This window comes from Drosophila kikkawai, chromosome 2R (assembly GCF_030179895.1).
Source record: "Drosophila kikkawai strain 14028-0561.14 chromosome 2R, DkikHiC1v2, whole genome shotgun sequence".
Taxonomy (NCBI): Eukaryota; Metazoa; Arthropoda; class Insecta; order Diptera; family Drosophilidae; genus Drosophila; species Drosophila kikkawai.
Genome location: NC_091729.1, coordinates 19,068,167 through 19,091,203, shown reverse-complemented (window position 1 = coordinate 19,091,203; position 23,037 = coordinate 19,068,167). Strand labels below are relative to the sequence as shown.

The 23,037-nt window shown below is 43.1% G+C and overlaps 4 protein-coding genes across 6 annotated transcripts; 2 read left to right on the top strand and 2 right to left on the bottom strand.

Annotated features, from left to right (window-relative positions):
* The first annotated feature begins 23 nt into the window (after positions 1-23).
* Positions 24-1,170, top strand: LOC108076707 (uncharacterized). The gene is made up of 3 exons (XM_017169668.3): positions 24-499; positions 626-844; positions 903-1,170. The coding sequence occupies exons 1-3, from the start codon at positions 364-366 to the stop codon at positions 995-997; spliced, it is 450 nt and encodes a 149-aa protein (XP_017025157.1). The 5' UTR covers positions 24-363; the 3' UTR covers positions 998-1,170.
* Positions 1,171-1,288: 118 nt separating this feature from the next.
* On the bottom strand, positions 1,289-6,623 carry Fem-1 (protein fem-1 homolog B). Of its 2 annotated transcripts, XM_017169665.3 has the most exons (7): positions 4,211-4,268; positions 4,037-4,136; positions 3,464-3,746; positions 2,608-3,350; positions 2,133-2,548; positions 1,848-2,074; positions 1,289-1,784 (listed from the first exon to the last, which is right to left on the bottom strand). In XM_017169665.3, exons 1-7 carry the CDS (start codon positions 4,228-4,230, stop codon positions 1,621-1,623), a joined length of 1,953 nt encoding a protein of 650 aa, XP_017025154.1. In that variant the 5' UTR covers positions 4,231-4,268; the 3' UTR covers positions 1,289-1,620. The 2 variants fall into 2 exon arrangements, with proteins under 2 accessions (XP_017025154.1, XP_017025153.1); XM_017169664.2 differs by lacking the exons at positions 4,037-4,136; positions 4,211-4,268 and adding an exon at positions 6,270-6,623.
* Positions 6,624-6,775: 152 nt separating this feature from the next.
* Positions 6,776-10,542, bottom strand: exu (maternal protein exuperantia). The gene is made up of 5 exons (XM_017169770.3): positions 10,381-10,542; positions 9,923-10,078; positions 9,689-9,841; positions 8,091-9,382; positions 6,776-7,706 (listed from the first exon to the last, which is right to left on the bottom strand). Exons 2-4 carry the CDS (start codon positions 10,061-10,063, stop codon positions 8,114-8,116), a joined length of 1,563 nt encoding a protein of 520 aa, XP_017025259.1. The 5' UTR covers positions 10,064-10,078; positions 10,381-10,542; the 3' UTR covers positions 6,776-7,706; positions 8,091-8,113.
* Positions 10,543-11,055: 513 nt separating this feature from the next.
* On the top strand, positions 11,056-12,527 carry galla-1 (cytosolic iron-sulfur assembly component galla-1). Of its 2 annotated transcripts, XM_017169773.3 has the most exons (5): positions 11,056-11,229; positions 11,287-11,635; positions 11,707-11,819; positions 12,061-12,211; positions 12,277-12,527. In XM_017169773.3, the coding sequence occupies exons 2-5, from the start codon at positions 11,350-11,352 to the stop codon at positions 12,372-12,374; spliced, it is 648 nt and encodes a 215-aa protein (XP_017025262.1). In that variant the 5' UTR covers positions 11,056-11,229; positions 11,287-11,349; the 3' UTR covers positions 12,375-12,527. The 2 variants fall into 2 exon arrangements, with proteins under 2 accessions (XP_017025262.1, XP_017025261.1); XM_017169772.3 differs by having other exon boundaries at positions 11,063-11,635.
* Positions 12,528-23,037: the final 10,510 nt, after the last annotated feature.

The following is a 23,037-nucleotide window of genomic DNA, read 5'->3' as shown; positions in this document are numbered from 1 at the left end:
GACTTAATGAGAATTTTTAATGCTTATCCAGAAATCAAAGTTGGCAGCCACATGAGCTGAACTTCGGATGCCGCCCCCAAACCATGGGCACCTCCTCCTCTAGTCTCTAGCCGCATTATTGTTGTGGCCATCCGCTGCTGATATGGCGACCGTGCCTCGGCCGTTCGGTACCGACTTTCTGGCTGGGTCAGTCAGTTGTTCCGTGCCAGCCGTCGGGCGACAACAATGACCACTCGACGACGCAGCCAACGTGACGGCATTTATCGATTTTTGTCACCCCCCGTGGAGCGCTAGCTAGCTCCCAGTCAAGGAAAAGTTCCAGCTTGCAGACCCATCGCTGGGTCGGACATCTACGGCCTTCACATGAGCATGCTGGGATTTGTGTACCTGGTTCTAATCCTGGGCTGGATACTGATCGTCTTGTTCCTTAAGTGCAAAAAGTCCTTGGCCGCTCCATTTCGATTTGGCGAGAACTACACTGATGCCATTGCCGATACGGGTAGGGTGCACCAATGTCCGTTTTCTGTTTCTTTTCGGAACAATTTTATACGATTTTTTTATACCAGACCAGTTAAAGACTCCAGAAATCTTATAAAAACTATAATTTTTATAATAATTTTCGCAGACCGACGTCCCTCGGTGCATGTAATCCAACTGCAGCACGATGATGTGGAGCGGGAGGATCACTATCTGGACAGTTTTCACCAGAACACGGAAAATCTGCAGCGGTACTCTCATCGCTCGCAACGCTCCACCCTGGAGGAGCGTACCGTTGAGCGGACCTATCCCACGGATGCGGTGATAAATCCAGCCTATATGCACGACGAGGATTATGTGATCAATGGTAAGCAAAGCTGCTGAAACCAGAGAGAGCTCTTCTAGTAATCAAGTTTTTCTTAAAGCCCCACCACCATCCTACGAGGAGGTAATGCGTCAGCCACAGGTGTACCCACAAGTGCGACACAACAATCACAAGATCAGTGATGCTAACATTTAGATATATCCCAGATATATCTGCCACCAACTTGTATATACGCGTTCTTTCGTCTTTGTCTCTCTCTTAGCTGTGATTTACAGTTTATGTTTACGTTACATTTTGGTTGTTTTTTATTTGACATTTGACCTAAAGAAAACATAATCAATTCGATTGATTCAACTTAGGTGGCCTGCGCCCTCTTGCACTGCGAATAATAGTAGTGTTTACATAGAAAATGTACAAAATGATTTTACGCATAAGAACGATTAATAGTTATGTGATTACGATTAATGATTACAAACAAACAGTCAGTCCACACGGATTGTAATTGTAATTGTAAATAAATTAAGAGTGAAGATTACTAAATAAAATGTGTACAAAAATAAAAATGTTCCCCTTTTTGCATCATTATTTTGGCTAGATTAAGTCGCTAAATTCGATATACCTCGTACATACATATATATATTGATACATATAAATGTGTTCCAACTTGGCTCAGTGCATTCACAGTTCTAATGACTTTAGTTGCGCCAAAGACCCTAGGATAAAAAGATGAGACTCTCTTGAAACGGTGTTCAAAAGCCAGAAAATCTATCTTATTATTATAAAGTCTTTGGGTTGCGGCTAGTGCCTATGGCATACGTCTACGGGAGCACCTTGTGCACGCTGTGCATTTGGATGAAGGCCTCCAGTTGCGTGGGTATCAGGCCCTTAAAGTTCAGCTGGTGACTGGCGATGGTGCGTGCAGCCAGGCACTTGAGGCTGGTGTGGGCATTCTGATAGGCATGCAGCCGATTGGCCAGGACAGCTAAAATGCAGACATGTATTTATAATATAAATTATTTAAGTTTATATTAATTTGTTAACTTACGTTGCTTGCAGGCCGTAGCCGCTGTCTGGCCAGCCGCATTCACCGCATCCAAATGGGCCCCAGCCTCGACGAACAATTGCAGAATACGTGCCATTTCCGCCTGTCGATCCTGCGTGGTGTTCACCTTGGTCACCAATATGTGCAGCGGGGTATTGCGTGCCGCATCCACAGCCACCACAGAGGCGCCGCAATGAACCAAAACCAAGGCAGTGGCATAGCAGGGGAATCTGTGTAGAAAATTCGTTGAGTATAGTTCGGTTAAAGGTAACAATAAACCTTAGTTACCTGCACATTTCATTTGTGTAGAACTCATCCACTGGCATCACCCCATTGACTGCGATATGGAGCAAGGTCTGGCCGTCCTGCAGGCGCGTGTCGTTCTGTATGAACTTGCGCACCACCAGAAACAGCTGCTGGATGTGCTCCTCGTTGATATCCTGATCCTTCTTGCGACGAGCCAGGTGTGTGACTATTTTGATGAGATACAAGGCAGTTATGCAGTTCTGATTGTTCTGGTCCTGCCATAGACTGGGACAGTTGTTGGGTTTGGCTTCCTTTATCTTAAACTTGTTGTTTTCGATTTCCTGCTGGCACTTGGCCAGAACGGGCAGAACGTGATCCAGGGTGAGGTTGTGGTTCTCAACGCGCAGAATCTGGGCGAAAAGTTGAGCGAAACGCAGGAGATCGCGATCTACAGAGACCTGGAAAATATATACAAAATGTTAGGCTTCTTTAAAGTTAAAATCAATTCTAAACTCACATTATTACGCATTCTCAGATCTATGGCATAATTCCAAAGTACTTGGCACTGATAGAACCTGCCCTGATCCGCCATTACTGCTCCCCGGTAGATGATGGCCTGCGGCAACTCCGGATTATTGCGTCCCAATATGCGTTCTCGGATGGCCAGAGATTCCATGTGAATGGAGTGATGATTCAGCTTGATGGCATACAATTCCGGCAGGTTTTCAGTCTCGAACCAACAGTCATAGGCGGCCACAGAGGGTTGAACCTTCTTTCGGATAACGCGTCGCGGATCGCTATACCTCATCTGCATGGCCCTCAGCAGATAGCTGTACGCCTTGTTCACATCGTACTTGGTCTTGTCATTCGCATAGGTGGCTCCCAAGAGCTCTAGGGCGGTGATCTGCTCCTCTAAACTCATCAGTCCAGGCCTTTGAATGAACGCCTCGAGAACATCCTCATGAAGTCGTTCGGCCGCCTGCAAGGCTGGTGTGATGCCTAATTCATTGTTTTTGAGCGTGGCTCCATGGTCCAGCAGGGCCACCACCACATCCAGATGACCGCTCTCAGCGGCATAGTGCAAGGCAGTGGCTCCACACAAGGCCTGGTCGTTGGCCCTGGAGCCATTCTGCAGAAGGGTATTGACCACCAAGTGGTGACCCTTGTAAGCGGCAATCATCAGTGTGTTGTTGTTAAACAAATTCGTGGCATTCACATCCGCTCCATTGTCAATGAGGAATTCGACAATGTCCAAGCGACCTGGAAGGATATTCATATTATTAACAGATTTTACGGTTTCTGTATATGAAAAGAGTGCATGTTTTAAGGACAAAATTACACTCTTGTCGATCACTATCAGGGTAGGAACTTACCCTCATAGCAGGCTGCTCTCAGCGGCGACGACTGCGCCTTGGTGTTGTGGTTAATGGCCGCCCCCGCCTGCACCAGCATCTTGACAATCTGCAAATGTCCCATGCCTGCGGCCACCCAAAGGGCGGTGGCTCCATATACCACCATTCCGTCAAAGATGACATTGCACTCCCGCTCCAAATCCACGTCATAGTGCGACAGCAGGGTCTTGATGAATTTCACATTGCCCGACATCGCGGCCATGGTGAGCGGGGTCAGCGATTGTCCATCTGGCTGATCGAAATTCTGGGGAAACAGAGAAACAGAGACACAGAGAGAGAGCGTTAGAGGGGCCGTCAACTTATGATGTGCGTGCGCAGCCGTTTCACAGTCAAGGTTGGACGAAAATAGTGCGTCGCTAGTGCAAAGTGTATGGCATATGTATCCATCTTGGTGGAAAATGTGCAGCAGGCTTTCTTTGTTCGCTTTACAATGGAAAGTCCGCGGACCAAAGTCCATAAATGGGCTATTGCGATGCGGCCACAGAAATAGCATCTGGGTCAAGAAACTGCTGCCCAGGGACATCACACACTCACCGCCGGATACGTGATGTAGTTGGTCACCGGCAGCGTGTCGTTAGCTCCTCGCCAGAAGCCAGCTCCTGGCCAGGCCGACTCATACCAGCGCTTGCGAGTGCTGCAATTGTATTTGTATTTGGGGAAAGGCAATGATTCAAGCTCGAAGAGGATCGAAGAAAATCCTTCTATTACCGATATAGCTCCGCGTGCATGGCCTGGAATCTGAATTTTAACTGACAGCTGCCAGCATAGGTCCTGCCGAGCACCGAAAAACTCGATAAAACTTCGCCAGGCACACGATTCCCAACCCTAAGTTTGCATATGCGGCCATATCTGGGGGTTGAATCGAATCGAAACGAGGCAGAGAGATACATAGATCCTGCGCAGGGCCGAACAGCTGTTCCCGGAGAGAGGTCCTTGAGGGTTTGTTTACCGCCCGCAGCTGTTCGCCTGCATTCCTGCAAGCCATCGCCACACGCGGAGAGAGCAAAATCAAGGGTGGGGGAGTGGGAGCGACAGTCAACCGCATTCCTACACAGAGCGAAATCTTTTTATGTTTGTATGGAATTCTAAATCAAGCTTAAAAAAATATACATATGTAAAAATAAATATCCATTTTAATACACCCTATAAAATACATAAGAAACCAAAAAAGTTGTTACAGGCTTCGAGTATTTCTAATATTATACTAAATGGCAATCAAAAAATAGAATAAAATAAATTAAAAACACATACTTTTTTTGTGTTCTTATCTGCAATCATAAACTAATCGCTTTATATACAAAAGTATAATTACTCCCTATTGCATTACTTATGTGAGGAATGTTTGCTCTACAAAATTCGATTAGATTACGACGCAGCGCGATGGTGCTGAATATATTTGGTAAATAAACAAATTAATAAACGCACATTTCACATTTAAGATTTCAGGAAACTGCAAAACATTCGCGGGTACTGGCAACCGGCCAATTCCGTGTCCAGAGAGACACGCCACCCATGAGTAATTGGTTAAAGATGGCCCACTACTGAGTGTCACCTACTTGATATCCAATTGATTGTGGCACTGTGCCTCTCTCGGTGCCTAGAATAGGGCTTGGATCTATATCGTTCGGTCATTAATTTCCCATTTTTGCAGCAATTACTGCACATTGCCGCTTTTTGCTCGTCTTTTTGGCAGACAGTAAAGTTATAAACACACAACAAATTCGAGTACAGTGGTAGCTCGATAAATATAGCCATTCAAATGTAAACAAAATTTAGTTATTATCAAAGGTTAATGCAGATAATTAAATTTGAATCTTACAAATATTTTAAATATTTATAAACACAATTCTTAATTTAAAGCCTAGTACTCTGACGAGAAAAAACCGCTGTATAAATTTAGACAGCGGCCAAACTCCATATAAAAAAAACGGTGTCGAAAAAAAAAGAAGAAGAACTTTTAGACACCTCTTTTTTTTCGGTACTCTGACGACGAAAATGAAGCCTGCGAAAATTGAATGGCGTTGCCAGATCAAGATAGTAAACAGCTGATATCGCGCTGTCTAAATAATTCATTTGATTTATTTAGACACCCCTAATGGAGGGAAAGTTGAAGGAAAAAGGTGACATTGATAGGGGCTGTCAAGGGGAAGCCCATAATATGGAATTTAACCCACAAAGGACATTTTAATGCCATATTTATTATTATTTTTAATATTTTTTTTGAATATTTGTTTACAAACAGCTGTCCAGTGTGACCAAGGAAAATCCTTAAACGCCATAAAAAGTACATTTTCATGGAATTTCCTTAATTTTTTTGGTCACACTAGCTCGGTAGCGAAATAAACAGCGATTCCGCTGTCTAATTTATACAGCGGGTTTTTCTCGTCAGAGTACTAGGCTTAAAATCTAAAGAAAAGGAATCTATGTATATTTTGAAGACACTACTTCTAGTCCACCGACCACTGCCAACGAATGTCCACTGTAAAATGGACAGAGCATATGGCAACCTCCCCCTCCCTACCACTCTGTCTCTTTCCCTCACTCGTTCTCTCTCATAAACAATGACAACAAGCAAATACCAAAAACAAAAACACCAGCAATGGAGCGTTTAAATGCGCTCTTTGGGGCAGCGCAGACAGCGGGGTTTACATATAAACCCAATACGTATACGTGCGGCAGCGATTTTCATTAATGACGCAGTAGTAAATTAAGGCAATTACGCAAAGAAAGGCGTTCCACAGCAGCGTTCGCCCCACCGGGTACTCACTGTATTGACCAGGTGCGTCTGCACCTCCCTGCTGCTGACGGTGTTCAGGATCTCGACAAAGCTCATCATCTGGCCGCCACGAGCAGCCAAGTACAGGTTGTTTAGCTGGGAGAAGCGGAGGCGCTCCTGGGGGAACTTGGCCCGGATCTCCTCTGAGATCTCCACCAGCATGCCGTGGGCAATGTTGAAATACCCGAAGTCGGGTGGGTAGCCGTCGTATATAGAAGTGTGCTCCTCGTCGCGAGGCTCTTCCGCCGGATCGACCTCCATTCTGGTCGAGATATAGTTTCTATTTTTCACGGCGAAGAATTGACGGAATCTTTCGGAAAGCTGATCAATAGAGATGGAAAGACGTCGATGTTTTAATCGATAATGATAAAGGTATCAATAATCGATTAACGATGTTTTCAAACATTTTTAGTGCATCGATGCATTTTTCCACCTCTAATGTAACGTTGATAACGATAAGTTTAGGTGCCGCGAAAATTTAAATGCGCTTAGCTTAGTACATTTTACATTTCAATCGTTTATTCACGCATTTCATACAGATTTACGTATGTGTTCACATTATCATTTGGAATTCGTGGAACGTTTGCAAATATGAAATATGACAGTTTGACTTGTTTGGATTTACATATAGTTGTAAGTGTTCCCTCCCATTGTGTTTGAGTTATTCGTGAGTTTGGTGTGCGTGCATGCGTTCGAGTGGGGTATAGATTTGGTTCTGTGTGCAAAGTGAAAGTTTTAAACATTGGACCAGGCCTGGCCTTGTTTGCTTTAATGTACGGAAATATTGTATTGGTTTTTGTGTAGTCCGAGGAGGCCTGTCCAATGCAAAATTTTCATCGAGGCGTTTTATGGCTCTATTTTTCCGATCGTCCATCCTGGGACGATATTGTGCATCGGTTCGCATGGGAAAACTATGCCTAAACGCTGCGTTTGGTTCTTCTGTACAATCATATCATGGTTTTGCGGCTTTTTTTTTCTTCTTCTCCATCATTATAATTATACGATCCGTTTTCGAATACTATTATTGCATGTTGCTTTCGTGTATTTAATGCAGCATCCTCCAAATGCTTCGCCCGGGTTCTTACAACAACGACTCGATAAACAGTTCTTGCTTCTAATCAGCAAATTGAAGCCGTGCCACTCTGCACCACACACAGATCACGATTGACGATCACGGTTCACTTCACCCTTTCTGCATCCATTCACCGACATGCTCGTGAGTGTGGGGGCGGTGTAGGCTTTTGTACTTGTGGTTATAGTTAGTACACTGAAAATTTGTGATTACACAAAAATTTGGAGGCTGTTTCTGATCTGTGGCAGTTCTTCAAAAAGGAAAAAGTTCGCTTGTAGTCTTCTCTTCTTCTCCCGTTCATTTCTTGCCTATTTTAATTGGTGTTTTAAGTGTGTTTCATCATCCCGAAAGGTCTACTGAAAAGCGAAATTAAAAATTAGAATTTACTTTTATTTTGGTACAACAGAAGCAAAAGCTAATCGTTAAAAATATGTAATATTTACATAATTTGACTGAATTCAAAAGTGGTATAATAGGCGTGTACAAGAGTGTAAAAGTTTCGTATAAATTCAGCTTTCTTATTGCCAGATTTTCAGTCTTAATGTACTATGTTTCCAAACTAAAATAATGGGTGTTTTAAGCTGAAAAAATCGAATATTCATTTCGATCTGATGTAAACAATTCAATAATACAAGCAAGCGTAATTCATAAAATTAATCAACAATCTACCCGAGTGATTACACCCTCGGCAACTACTTGATCTACAAAGCAACTGGCGAAGGATTATCTTAGGTATTTACTTTACAGAGCCACCGAAAGGTGTTTAATTTGAAGCCGCAATGGCCACCGGTTGTATGGCAGCTGGGGCCGAGCTGTTGAGCTCCACCTTTATAGATGCACCACCTTCGGTCACCTTTGCTTCGTTGCCACTGCTCAGGCTGTGGCGAGAGTTGCGCTTGCGCTGCGTACGTCCGCCGGCTGTCTTGTTGGGCGATGACGACTTGGTGGTGGAGTCCGGCAGCGAGGACACGCTCTGCGACTTGTCGCCTCCCGCCCCGAACTCGGTGCTGGTGGAACGAGTGGTGTTCACCCCGTTCTTGGGCGGCGGCTGGTTTGTGTTGCGGCGATTGCGGCGACGATTGTTGTTGTTGTTATTGTTGTTGGACTTAACCACTGGCTTGATTGTGGTCTTGTTGGGATCGAAGAAGCTGTCCAACAGCTCTATAAGCTCAGTCTTGTCTTCGGCCTTCAGTTGTCCGATCGACTGAAGGGCCATGTCGAGGCCCTCGGTGCCCTTGTCCGCCCAGATGGTGTTCAAAGAGTTGAGATCAAAACCGTTCTCCGCCAACACGATGCGGAACTTGACAGCGCGCACACGGTGGTACAAAGCGGTCTTGAAATAGTTTAGAAAGACCGGACGGAAGGAGTTCTGGCGCTCCAGGTTCTCGTTCTGGGTGTCTAGCTCCTGGACATCGGATCCTACCAGCTCGGCAAACGGCTTCAAGGCGTTAAAAAGGTTCTCCATAGTCTCAGAGGACTCTGGCTCAGACTTGCGAATTGCGTTGGCAATCTGAAGGGCCACATGGAAAGCCATCTTGGCACGCACGCTGGCATTACCCTCGAACTCATCCCGCTCGAACTTGACGCCATTCTTCGCAGAGCGCTTCTCGTTAAAGTTGTTGTTGCTGCTGCTGCTGCTATTATTATCGACAGTGGTGCTGTCGATGGCCTCAGTGGATGTCGATACTGAGCCAGAGCCGGAGGCGGAGGAGGAAGAGACCGCGGTGTTGTCCTCCTTGGACTTGGACAAGAGCTTCGCGAGCTTGCGCAGACTATAGTTCTTGATGTTAGTGTCGCCAATGGAGGCCTTGGCCAGGTGAAGGCTGTTGGCGAAGGCCGTGACGGTCTTAGAGAATCTTTCAATCAAGCCGTACTTCTTAAGAGACTCCAAAATCATGTATGGAATGAACTTGCGCTCCTCGTGGTAGAGCAGCACAATCCCATTATAGCCGGAGCCGGCCTTCGCCGCCAGCTGTTCTAGCCAGTTGAGGAAGTCCTTCAATGCGGCGATCTCGGACTTTGATTTGATGATCTATTAATGGAAAATATTATAAAAAATATTAAAATTATTAGAAATATTAATTCTGTCACAAGTAAAATAAATTTTAGGAATTATAAAAATACTATTTATATTATATTTGTGAAAGGTTGCAATGTTTTCTAAAAAATTCATATTTTAATTTTAAGAAATAAGCATTTGTGTGTGAATATTTCTGTCATTTTATGAGTCGTTTGACAGCTGTCAGAAATTTATAAAATTAAAAAAAATTATTTAAAATGGAAATCAAATGCCTCCTCTGCTAAACATATATATTTTTAGGGGATTGGACTGTCTTACCTTAAAGGTCTGCATCGACTTCAGCATACGATAAAAGCCAATCGAAATAACACGAACTTGATGGCGCTGGCGCGCAGCTGGATTTAGATTCATATAGGGCATGATGTACTGCTGGAAATTATCAGTCGGTGTATAAGCAGCCAGCTGGACAATCTGTGGGTATAGCGAAAGTGGGGTTAGGTCCGATAAGCCGAAGAGAAAACTTTCTTTCAGAGTCGCAGCAGTGGATCTCACCTCATCGATTAAACGACGTCCAGTTGTGTCTATGTCGATACCCACCAGGAGGTACTTGCCCACGGGCAGAGTATCCTTTTCGATAAAGCCCGACGAGGACTGGTCGGCGGTGGCAGTAGCATCGATGTTGTCGGCACCCATTTTATCCTATATGAACTGGTGAAACCGATGAAAAAAATTAAGGTGAAGGAAGAAAAAAAAATTATTGACGTTTGACGTTAGATTTTTTTTAGAAGGGTAAAATTGTCCCTCGAAGACCGCGATTCGCTTTGAGACTTGTCTACGAACTGCCGGCCACTGACTTCTGGGAGTCGGTTGAACCCAAATGGGGACCAGGGAAAGCAGCGGTTCCTTTCCAGGAGCGCCATGTTCTTTCGGCCCTGCTCCACTTCCACACACACACACGGAACATACTCACCACAATCACTGATTTTATTTCACTCTTTTTTTTCACTCACTTTTATTGAACTCCTTTTCGTGTTAATTTCGATGGGCTCTTTCGCTTTTTACGAACTTCTTCCTTTATTTTTCAAAAGGGTAAAGCGAGATTTGCTTCCGTTCGACGAGCTTTCACAAATAAGAAACAAATCGTAGGACTAACTAAAACGGAATGAACTATTTGTGAAGGCAGTGCCCGGCGTTGACAATTCGTTGATTTTCTCGAATTCCACGGCCTGCTTGATGAGAACGTTACCTGTGGGTACGGTGGGCGCTGCGCGTGCAGATTAGGGCAAAAAGCTACTAGACCACTGCGACTCTACAAAGATTACTTGACTAATGGAATTACACTGGCCCAACGGTTGTTCTTGCCAACTGTTTAATTTAATTTCTGTAAATAAATAATAATAAAATAGCCGGCGAAACTTTGGCCGCAACAAGAAAGAAGTTAAGCTGAAAGTGCTGATAACAGCAGGTGTTTGCGATTCTATACTCGATATATCGATATTCATTTTCGAAAAAGCTCTACGCGTATGTGAAGTTGCGGAAAAATAAGTAGAAACTTCATCATGTTGTACTTATGATATATAAATTAAATCTGTGCTCTCTTAGGATTTCCGAAACTTGTATTCTACTGTCCGGTTTTCTAACGGTTGACCTTGTTAATTTCAAATTTCGATTTTAATCGAGCTTAATCGATACCACCGAGCTGCCACCTTCGTGTGTCCTTGCCAGATCGTCGCAAGCGGAAGCCCAGCTGTCAGCGTTGCTGCACACAAACAAAAACCAGCTGATGCGCTTCATTTCCCCGAATCAGAGTTTTTAATGAAATTGTAGTGAAAAAACCTGGAAAATCAGACAAAAACAAAGTATTTACAACTAAAACAAGCTAAACGAATGATGCACCATTAGTTGCACACCCGCAGACACCCGTGCAGACACAGTAAAAGATAAAACCGGGAGAGATAAGCGGTCCCAAGGTGCCAAACATGCTGTCCTACATCAAGCGTAAGCTCTCCGAATCGGACGGGGGCGGCGTCAGTGCGAGCACAACCGTGACGTCGTCGTCGTGCGGCGGTACAAGTGGCAGCGGGAGCGGCAGCACCAGCAGAGGCAGTATCAGCAGCAGCGGCGGACGCGGAAACTCGGCCGACGAGTTAGTGCGCAAAACGAGCCAGATGTCGATGGATGATGAGGCGATTGCCTTTGGAGAGGATGCGCTGCTCCACGAGCTGGGCTACAGGAATGCCACGGATCTGCAAGAGACCATATATGGTTTGAAGACTTTACACCTCTTAGCCTAGCACAAATTATGTAACCTTAACTTTGTTGTGCCGTCCACACAGATCTGTTGCGAGGCATACGCGATCCGGAGAAGCCATGCACGCTGGAGGATCTGAATGTGATCTACGAGGAGGGGATCTTTGTGATGCCTCCCACGCGCTCGAATGTCTCTGTGGTAGGTTATCCAGTTCATAAAACTGATAAGAAATAATACTCGTGATTATTTTAACAGTAACGTACAATTTTAACTTTAATTTTAAATTTTATCATATTCTTGGCTTTGTGCTAATTATTATAATTATATTTTTAGCTAAAACTGTGTAAATTGTATGACTACTTTGAATAGTTAACCATTTTTATGCTCTTAAGAAGTTTTACCTTAAATATACATGAATTATCCATTGTACTTACAACAGGTGCGCATCGAATTCAACCCCACAGTGCCCCATTGCTCCCTGGCCACTTTGATTGGACTCTGCATACGCGTTAAAGTGGAACGGGGTCTGCCGCACAACATCAAACTGGATATATACATCAAGAAGGGAGCCCATCAAACGGAGGAAGAAAGTGAGTCTAACTTCACTATCCCACCATAAATATTCATTTATTTACTTATTGTTTTACCCACACAGTCAACAAGCAAATCAATGACAAGGAACGCATTGCTGCGGCCATGGAGAATCCCAATCTGCGGGAATTGGTTGAGAACTGCATCAAGGATGAGGAGTAGTTGTCCCTCGGTCTTGTTTTTTGTGTGTATATAGGGATTTTTAAGGAATGTCTAGGGTTAAGTCTAACATTAAGTTGCCTAATGGACTGTGTGCATAGCATTAAAGCCCTTCAAATCTGTTAATCGCCCGGTGCTTGCTGCGGCGTGATTCTACCTGAATATCGATTGCTTAACCTCCTATCTATTTTCCCCCCGTTTGTTTACTGATAAGGCCCGGTTCCAACGCCCATTGTTTACATTCGATATCGCCGGTCGACGGACCGACGGACACTTGGCCGTGTGCACAGCGCTGTCATGGCGGACCGGATTGGAGGGCCGGCCATCTTGGGTGAGCATGACGTGCGCATGGATTTATCAGCTTGAAGAATATGTTTTGGGACGGGACAGGGCACTCACCTGGCGCTGTTAAGTTGAGTGCATGACACACATTTGGATCCGCTAATTTCTTTGCAACTCTCCGGTTTCAGTGAGCACTTTGTTGCAATGGCTGCTGCCGCTTTCTGCTGTCTCTGCTTCTGCTCCAATTTGCATTTCCGGGATTTTCCATTTGTTAAATTGCACTGCCAGCATTTCCCCCCAGCCATAAATATTTAGCAATATCAATTAGTTCCCTGGCCTCGCTCTAAAATGCTTTAAACTAATTTTCAAAGACTTGGCAAAAAAAAAACATCCCGAGGAGCAATTAAAACCATCTGCCGCTGGAAACTTTTTGCCATGACACTGCCGGTCAATATGCGCAGGATGGGGATTGGAATGGGTATAGGAGGATGCCTCTTAGGCGTGCTGCTGCCTCAAAGGGCGAAGGAAAAATAATAAAAATGAATACGCAGACAAAAGCATATTGCGAATATTACGCTAATTGGTGACTGCAATCAAAGCGGACAACGTCGCGGACACGTTGAAAGAAATAGGCAAAGTCGGGCAGGGACTTTGAGGCTGCCAGCAGCCGTGACTTCGCCTGACCATGACCAGCTGTTGCCTTACCCTCATACCCTGGTCAGATGACCAGGCTCCAGGTGATTCGCTGTCGGACGGGTATTAAGGTTATCAAGACCAAGAAAATGTCTAGGTAAGGGTAGTGGAGTGAGGCCTTTTTTAACGTTTAATTTCTGAAAGAATTAAACACGTGTCTTTATACATCATTTTAACCTTTTCTATATCTAAATATAATAATATTTATTTAATGGTAATTTATAATAACTTCTATTTATTTTATCCATAAGATACCAAGAAAATCGAAGAAAAAAAGAAGACATTTTCAAATAAAGTTTTTAAGTAAAATCTTTTTCAAAAATGAACTTAAGCTACCTTTCTTCAGGTTTTTTGGCAATAAAATCCTCTACCCTTTGCAGAAGGTTGAGATTTTGGGGATTTTTGGCCTGTCACCCAGTCTATTCATTAGATAGGAGCTTGCCCAGGTTGCCAGGTGACACTTTAATAACCACGTAGACGACGGAAGTAGGCAATCTTGGGGCCACGTCATGATGACTCCTTTGGTTCTCAGGCCATGTCGCATGGGAGTTTCGTGGGAAACCCGACTGCGACAGAATTTTATGTGCGAAAAATGCATAATTTATTCGGTTAATGCATATGCATTTAAGCCGGACCAACAACTGCAGCAATTCCCCAGGATTTGCTGACCGGCAATTGTCATTTGTGCAGCGGTCAAAGTGACCCATTTAACCGGTCTGCAGTGTCGGTGCTGTGGTGCCCTTCCTCCGCCTCCGGCCAGAGTACATACATAAGTAGGCAAATGCAATGAGTCCCGGGCCCAAGTCGCAGTTGCCCGAAGACGAGAGGCACAGATTGCGGCCACCGAGATTTCCTTCCGATATATAATGCTGTTAAATTGTGTGCCATTATTATGATTGCCATCGTGCCGGGGAGACGGAGAGCCGGGGAACTGCCGGACGGACGGACGAACTGCACAGGATGCCGGAGCCACGACCGGCTGTAGAGTTGCATTCACACATTGTTCGGCCGCTTCGGGTCTCCGCATATGCCATGTATTTCATTATGGGTCCCAATCCCCAATCCCATTTTCTCCTCTCGCTTCTTGAGTGAGCGCGAGGTATCCTCTGTTTGAGGTGGGTTTGATGGGTTCACATGGAGTTTGTGTAGATTTTTTAAATTCTATATTATATTTATGATCATAAAAATGAATAAAATAGAAATTAAAACAACTAATTAGTGAAATTTCTATTAACTTAAAGTATTAAAATACTGCCAAAAGTTATTAATATGGTTCGTTTGATGTGAGATTATTAGTTTATATAAAGAAATATCTTAATTATTATTATTTATTATTTAGTAATGTTTTTAAAAAATTCCTTAGTAAATCTATGTAAAATACTTTATAATTTAATAAGTAATCCCTGGTCGTAGTTCAAAAACCTTCTGCAAAATCGCAGTTGCTATTTTTTCAGGTGGCTTAACTGTTGTTCGCGTTGTTACAACCAATTGTTGTAATTGTCCTAGCCCCAGCAGTTGGCCGTAGCTCCTTAAAACCGGAAGTAACACTCAGTGGCGTAAAGCTGCCGTGGCGACGGCTTACGCAGCGTATGCGCATTATGCAAAGTCCTGGTCAGTGGTAAAAGCAACGCCAGAGCCAGAATCAGCCGCAGATGTTTCACAGGAGCGGCAAGGACGGTGGGGCAGGGCAGGACAGGAGGCAGAGCCATTCAGCAACTGACAACTTACGCATCAGCGAAGGCAGAAACACAGAGCATTTCGGGCTACGGCAAGGGCTCCAAAGTGCAGCGGGTAGTCAGAGACTGAGCTCTGTCTGAGCCGGAGTCGGTGCTGGTAGAAGCAGGAGTCGGGGCACGGCTTTTGTTGTTTGCACTGCCATTAATTTCTGTTGCACTGGGCTCGCCATTTATATCGCAAAATGTCCCACCGTTATGAGTTGCCGGGAAACCCTTTTTGTCTCTGTCGTTTAACCCTTATTTGCCTGGAGTGGAATTTTATAAGAAATATTCTATTTGGAGTCTGGTATAAACGGAAAACAATAGAGAATCTTAGGGATTTTTAATTGAAAAATTAAAAAAAAAAAAATTTTACTCTATACTTTGCTAAACTTAACAAAAAACAATATTTTTGTGAAGAAAATATACTGGAAATTAAAATTGTATATAGCTGAGTTATTGATCAGTTTTGTTCACTATCCTATTCCACACATCCTAGGCCCTGAATAATTTGCAGGCCGCAGTCACTACGCTTCGGGCGTGAATGGGTTAACTGGGCCAGGAGACCGGAATGGCTACCGAGAATGGAGCGCCTGCCAAGCGGAAGTGGTCGCGTGCGTTGCATCCTGTCGGCAATTACCCTGCAGGGGCAACAACAATTACAGTTACAGCTGTTACCGCTCTGCCCGTTGCCCGCTGCCCGTTCCCGCCCACGATTTACCCCTTGTCCGCCTGGTTGTAAGCCATTTTAATTGCTTGTCTCTTTTTAATTTTCAGCTCTTTTGTTATACTTCACCCTTTGGCCCCACATCCCACCTGGCATATATCCTTGCATATATATATATATTTGTATGAAGCCTTTGTCTATCAGTCCTTTCTTCGCCTCAAGTTGACATTTTTGCTGGCTGTGCTGACTTCTGGCCAAGAGGTCGCCGCTCCTGGGGCTCGAGGGCCTTTGCTGTTGACCATTTGACGGAGCTAACGAACTAATGTTGAATGCACAGCAAGTGCCATTCGAGCTTCCGCCGGCTCATTGACCAGAAGACGCCAGCAACTGCAATTAACAAAGGTGCAGGACCACGTTCTATTGTCCTGGCTGGGAGGGCATTCAATCCCCCGGAATCGGAAGGGTGTCCAATGGCAGCTAAAACGTGTGTAATCAGAGCATAATTGTCTTAAAATAGCTACGCCACTTGCTCGGTGTCACAAAATGGGAGCGTTTGCTTTCTGCTCAAGCAAATCGGAAATCGATTAAGTTCTTAGCTTTAATGGGAGCAATATCTTCCCAGAGTCAATTCAGGGATTAGTTAGAAGTTTACTAATGGATCAAATATTTTAATTATATATTTTTTAATCCTGTTTGTATTTTTGTAAACTGTATAGGATTTGTTGTTTAATAAAATGGAAAAATAGAAAAATAAGCAATTAATTGTCTCAGTCAATTGTTAGCCTTTGTAACTTAACAATTGATTGATATTAAATAAAACAATTTAACTATGTCACCAAAGCCACAAAAAGGCCAACAATTCACAATAATTTTGTGGTTTATTTTTTTAGATTTAAAACAAAACGCCCAGCATAAACAAATGCTAAACAAAGCGAGACGAAAACAAAGTGAATCGAGTTGTGCATTCATTTTGCATAAAGCAAGGCCTGATGGCCAAATTGTTTAATCTAAATTCATAACGCGACACAAGCAAACTCGGCACAGATTTGGCTGACATTTTGCCTAAATAATTGATTTGGCCCCGAGAGCAGGAAGAAGTGCAGGCGCTTGAATGCTGAGTGCGGGCCGAATGCCTGTCTCGCTAAGTGGCGTGGCAAATAAAATGATTTAAATATTCAAAACAGCAATCCGCATGCAACAATTCTTTCTCATATTTTTTGTTTGTACGCATAATAAAAAAGCAGGGCGGAAAAGTTTAAATTTCTTTTACGTCCCCAAACCGCCTCTAATCCACTTTGGCCGACAATTTTCGAGCGACCGCAGGCGCAAAATAAATGAAATCATGAAATAATAAACTAAATTAGGTGCGAATTGTTGGCCAGCCTGACCTGGGCAACATTTACACGTTTTTTTTACATTTTATTTATGCCACTAAAACAATTTCAGACGGGGGTCGGTGAACAGTGGAATTTAAATTTCAGAAAAACAGTCAGAAACATTCAATTTGTAAGTGCTGCAATCTACCACCTACACAAAAGTTTCTACCAATTTCCACAAAAAACATAATTTAATAATTAAATGTCAAGCTGAGTGACTGGATCTCAAGCGGCTAAAGGTAGCAGTCAAACAACAAAACTAGGCTACTCCTCCTGCAATTGACTCCGGGGCTTTGCCACTCCGTCCTTCCCTCCTCCCTTGGTGTGGGTAAAAATTATTGTGGCATTTGTATGCCAACCCCAGGCTCGTATATAAGTTTGAGTATGTTGTTCAGCTCACACACACAGCACACAGAAACTTTTATAATAATTTGCGCAACAAATTTGAAATTGTAATGCCGACTCATTAGAAAGTTTTTCATTCGAATTTGCTGCCTTTGCTGCGGCTGCCCGCCCTCCCCTGCCCTTTTCCGCTTTTTTATGCTTACTTGTTTTCTTGTTTTTTTGTATTTTGTATTTTGTATTTTATTTTTACTCTTGCACACTCTATAAAATTGCCTACAATATGGAAAAGACAAGAACGAGAGAGCACAGCAGTTTGTTTATAATATCGTATCGCTGACTGTCTTTCTGCCAGTGAGTGTGGTGTGGTCCTGGAAACTGAAACTGTGCCAGGATGCGCTACAGTAATCTGGTTTATCAGTTTGCCAAACTTTCTGCAAGCCCCACAAGCTGCACATATGAATGGCTTTGCTTGTGTCTTAAACTTGCCATCGAAGCTTTGGGATATATTTATTTTAGTTTTTTTTTTTTTAACGTAATGTGAGGGATAAAGACTACAAAATATAATTTTAGAACTTACTTAAAATTGTAACGGACTTAAGTTTATAAGAAACTAAAGATATATTTGTAAGTACTTCTTAAGCTAATCTATCCCTGGCTTTTTATCAAAATCTCAAGAGAGCCTAAAGCCGTTACGCATCTTATTCTTTATATGGTCTGAGGAAGCTGCCAAGAAATATGTTTATTACAAAGAAAAATTATATATAAAGGGAAAGAAAAATTAATAAGTTAATGTCCTCTCCTCATAATATGTATCCACAAAATTTCTTATAATATTATGTTAATATACTTAATTTATATATCCGTTGTTTGACAAAATCTTTAAACCCTATAAATCGTAGCGAACCCGACTCATTGTTTTCCTCTGCTTTTCGGGATTAGTGTCAAATTATGCCTATGCAACTTTTCGATATTTGTACATATATTTTTTTGTTTGTCTGGCTTTGGCCTTGAAACCGTTTGTTTTTGGGGTTTCGGATTCAAATTCTGCATTTGTTATGCAGATTGGATCTGACATGGTTTCTGAGTGCTTAGCATTCAGGCGACTATTTGCCTGGCTGTCGAGTCGATTCGAGTCCTCCCGCATTCGTTGAGCTTGCCAGCTGGCAATCTGTCCGTTTTCTAGTTAATAAAATTCTAATTAGTTGAAATTGCATCACCGTTTGCGGGAGGGAATCCACCGTTTGCACACCTGTGTGTGCGAGTACAAATGCGAGTACTAAAGTGAGTACAAATATGAGCAAATGTGGGTGTGTGATTTTAATTACGTAGAGGCTCATTAGCATTTTTCATACATGTTTACTTGTTTATTTTCGGTGGCTGCCGGCGAGACAAACTTTCTCTAACGCTCAGCAATTGACATTTGCATTTCCATTCTCAACGGTGCAGCCGGAAATCGAGCTTTATAAGGGAAGACTTGAGTAAGATAGGAGTTAGTTTATTATTTTTTTATAAATTTATTATTAAATAAATATAAAAAAATAAGTTGTGAACAAGAAACTAGCATGACTGCAATAGAAAAGGCTTGAAATCTAGGCAAAATATTTAGAAATTTTTTTCTTTTATGAAATTTACACAAACTTATGATAAGAATTAAGTTTTACTTAAAGTCGCTTTCGCTTCTCTTCTCTTCTTTTCGTTTTTTCTGTTCAGTTATCTTTAAATTAAATTGTATTATTTTAAATTTAGAATCCTTGGTGGTTTACGAACTCGAACTAATGTGATTGAATTGCCAAATTTGATCCAACAGAGATATTTTGTAAAAGAAACCTGAGCATAAATAACTCCATTCAGGAGTTTCAAATCAAAAAAAAATATCCTTAACCAAAATTCCTGTCATCAAATTTGCTTGTTTATATGCTCAGCCGAATTTCTCTAATTCAATTCGCCCGTTATTATCATTTCGTGCTCATCTCTGCCGGGATGGATGTGGATATATGGTAGAAGAGTACTGTGCTGAAATCCTCTTGCACACCGTCAGAAAAGTTCAAATAAACAAAATGTTATTGCAACGAGAAGCAGTGACATAGAGTTAAGGGGACGGAGGTGAGGGTCCGGAGTCGGGGCTCAAAGTACTCTTACAGTTGGCATACAAAATTAACAACTTTTTTGCTGCGGCAGTTGGGAAAAAGACAGGGCAAGGGCATAGTTTTAATATGAATTTGCATGTAAGATTAACGATGGCACAGAGAGCGCGATTCCCATGGGGATTCTCTCGGCTTCTTTGCGACTCCTTGGCTCCTTTGGCTTAATTGAGTTCTTGAACTTGGCGGCTGTTGTTTACGGCATTACAAACTCACTTATTATGAAATTGAGTTGCCAGAAATAGTAGCAGCCGACACACTCACACACACATACACACATGCGACACAACTCATGAATAATGCAATTATTGTTGCAGGTGCCTGGGATGTTGCAGCAGCAACACCAGCAACGCCAACAGCATCATCAGTTGTTTAATTAACTATTAATGCCCGTATGTGTGTATGTGCATATGGGTTGGCTGCTGCCTGAGCCTGGCTTTGACAAATGGTCATGTCACGCCACTGAGCCCGGAATCTGGCCAACTCCGTGCCAGCTTCGCCTCCAGTTTCAGTTGCGGCCATGAGAAATGGCAAATTCATTTACGCGACGTTGCATTTCTCACGCTGCTAAACGGAAAATGCAAAATGAAAGAGAGCGGGGAATCCCCCCGGCTGGGCTGCGATTTGGAGTGGGAGGGAGCGGAAGTGGCTGGCATGTACGTGAGGCAACAGCAGCTCTAACAAGTGACAACACCCGACCGGTTCTCGCAGGACCACCGAAAAGGAGAGGAAATGCCTGGAAAATTGCATTTTGAGTGCAAATATTAATTTCAGCTGCTGCTGCTGCCGCCACAGCAACATACAAAGGCGAAGCAACATCACCAGCAGCAACATTACACACAGAGAAAAACATAAATAATACAAATATATGAAGGGATAATGAAAATTATGGCTTATGGGTTTTGATTCATCAAATTTTACAATAGAATCTTTAGATAAATATATAGAATTCTGATCACTATGCCCTTAACATGGCTCTTCACAGACTTATCAATATTTTAGATTTTTTTTTTCCAATGTAAGCCGGCAGAAACTGTAGCATCCTCAGCGACTTTGGCAGGAGTTGCAGCCTTTTACGAGGCAATGTCCGGACTGCAGCTCCATCTCCTGGTATTTGTGTTATGTAATTTTGAAAGCGTGGCCAGCATTTGCTAAAACGCATTCCGCAGTGACAAATGCATTGCATATCCTGCAGTGAGCACAGGATCCTTCTTCTTCGCACGGCACTTAGCTTAATGGAGCAGAGCTGCTGCTGGTGCTCGGACATGTGCCACTTCAAGGGGCGGCTGCAGCAGCAGCAGCAGCAGCGGCACGGGGGGCGTGGCACCCTTTACACATTTCCTCGGGGTGCGGCACGCATCTCCGGCTTAAACGAATTAAAATGAAAGGCGTAAAAAGCATAAGTCAAATGCAAAGCTTGACCAAATGTGCCAGGATTTGGAGTAGGGGGCCCCGGGAAGGATATTGCGCGCAAAATGGCTCAAGGACAGCTGCCCAGCTAGGCAGATATATGACCTACTTGCAGCTCAGACCTCAACACCCAATGGTACGGTGGCTGCACTCGCCCTTCGCCAAGTCTCAACATAGATTTCCTGCCTGATTTCTTTTTGGTTGCCGAAAAGGGTCGTTAAGCTCAACGTAAAATTGATTTTGTTTTTCGGTATTTGAACGTTATTTGCTATTATTATTTTATTTTCAAGTCAGTTTGTATATTTGTAGGGTTTTGTTAAATCATGATTAAATTTTTATGGTGTTTTTGAGAGTATTTTTAAGAAAAGCTTAAGTAAATAAAAGTCCGCCAGTTTCCAAAGCTAAGCTCTAAGTCGGATTTGCAGAAACTAAAGATGAATATTGATTAAGATTAGACGTTTTCGTAACCATGCATATATTTATCCTTCAAGTATATACAATGTTTCTTTGCCTCAAACAAAAACAAAACAATATAAAAACATTCTTGTTGGTTAATCATCAAAACTTAATCGTTTTGAAGTCCATTAATATTCAATTACTGTTCAACGGGATTATTTTTCGTTGGTTTCCTTTTCCCCTCTAAAAAAATAGCAACCAAAATGACTACATCTTCCCCCAGTTCATCTATAATCTAGATTTCATTAGTTGAACTCTTTGGCTTTGGGGTGTCGTTTCATTTGTTTCCGAGACCTGCACGCATTTGGCCCAGCTGGCGGCATCTTGGCTCGATTCAATTAAAGTTGACTTAAACCACACGCAAGCCCAGGCACTCCCTTTTGGAAAGGACACGGAGTGTTTGCAGGGCTTGTTGCAAATTGCATGTTGGTCGCCGCGGTGCAGCAGCACAAGACAACATTTTCACTTTTCCTCGGCTAGCTCAATGTTGCGCATACGCAGCGTATGCCAGATGTTACAATGAGCGAGCAGCACTCGTTAGAGACGTTGACACAAAATGTTATTTCACTTCAATTAAATGGATGCCGAGGGGGGTGAGAGGAGACGGCGCCTAAGCCATTATGCGAACTTTGCGCCATGTGTGTGTAAGTGTGTGCCAGAGTGCGGTGTGTGTGTGTGCCGGTGCATTGTCAGTCAATTTGGCAAGTGCCGTAACCGCGAAAGTTTCTTAACGCATTTGCAGCTTGTTGCTACATGTATTTTTAGAGTTTGCCATCGGAGGAGTCCTCTCTCATTGTTGTCATTCTGGTAGAGCCTTTCTCCGCCTGTAATTACGTAAGCGGAGAAGTTTTCTCGCGCAGCAGGCGCTTTCAATTTCCGCATTCCGAAATTGTTTGCCAAAATCAAATTCAAATTACAAAACGATTTTGGCTTCTGTCGCTGGCATCTTTCGTTATCTCTGTTTCTACAGAGAGCAAAAATAATAGTATCCCAGAAATATTTTTATCTTAGTTGTGATCTAACCAATAGCAAATTGCTAGGGTATAAAACACCAACTACATAAAACAATAATTATTAATAAAATAATATAAATACAAAATTTTTACAGTGCATTTCTATGCTGCTTTCTTCTACCTGACTTGTTCATAGACTTCGGCACAGACATCCGGCGGATGTGTTTGTCTCAGATACCGCTCTTCAAGTAGGTGAAAATTCGTAGCTTAAAATTATTCCCAAATTCTGTTTCCCAGCGGAAAGCTCTGCTTTTTTAAATCAGCGCCTGCAGGGTGCCGGAATGCGGTGCCGAGGCCTGCGTTTGGAATGGCAATCGAATTAGCGCTGCTGACTTGTCGCTTTGTCGACTCTGATCGCATATGTGCGAAAAACACGCATGACAAACTGCACTGACAATCGGCGGGGTGTATGTATATGTTCTCAAATGGGAGAATATTTTGGGGGGTAATTCGGGGATTTGGTGCCCACATGTGACGGAGATAGGCTGCAGCTGGCCGCTGGTCCCGCTGGGTGTAAATATACTCGCCAGTGCACTCTGATTTTTGGCCATTTTCGCTGCATTTTTGG

Coding starts and splice junctions, on each gene's coding strand:
- LOC108076707 (XM_017169668.3), top strand. CDS start 364: ATGAGCATGCTGGGATTTGTGTACCTGGTTCTAATCCTGGGCTGGATA. Junction 500..625: donor TGATGCCATTGCCGATACGG/GTAGGGTGCACC, acceptor TAATTTTCGCAG/ACCGACGTCCCTCGGTGCAT. Junction 845..902: donor CGAGGATTATGTGATCAATG/GTAAGCAAAGCT, acceptor TTTTTCTTAAAG/CCCCACCACCATCCTACGAG.
- Fem-1 (XM_017169664.2), bottom strand. CDS start 6,539: ATGGAGGTCGATCCGGCGGAAGAGCCTCGCGACGAGGAGCACACTTCT. Junction 3,747..6,269: donor AGACGCACCTGGTCAATACA/GTGAGTACCCGG, acceptor CTGTTTCCCCAG/AATTTCGATCAGCCAGATGG. Junction 2,549..2,607: donor ATCTGAGAATGCGTAATAAT/GTGAGTTTAGAA, acceptor TATATTTTCCAG/GTCTCTGTAGATCGCGATCT.
- exu (XM_017169770.3), bottom strand. CDS start 10,063: ATGGGTGCCGACAACATCGATGCTACTGCCACCGCCGACCAGTCCTCG. Junction 9,842..9,922: donor GACGTCGTTTAATCGATGAG/GTGAGATCCACT, acceptor CTATACCCACAG/ATTGTCCAGCTGGCTGCTTA. Junction 9,383..9,688: donor AGTCGATGCAGACCTTTAAG/GTAAGACAGTCC, acceptor TTCCATTAATAG/ATCATCAAATCAAAGTCCGA.
- galla-1 (XM_017169773.3), top strand. CDS start 11,350: ATGCTGTCCTACATCAAGCGTAAGCTCTCCGAATCGGACGGGGGCGGC. Junction 11,820..12,060: donor CGCGCTCGAATGTCTCTGTG/GTAGGTTATCCA, acceptor TACTTACAACAG/GTGCGCATCGAATTCAACCC. Junction 12,212..12,276: donor CCATCAAACGGAGGAAGAAA/GTGAGTCTAACT, acceptor TTACCCACACAG/TCAACAAGCAAATCAATGAC.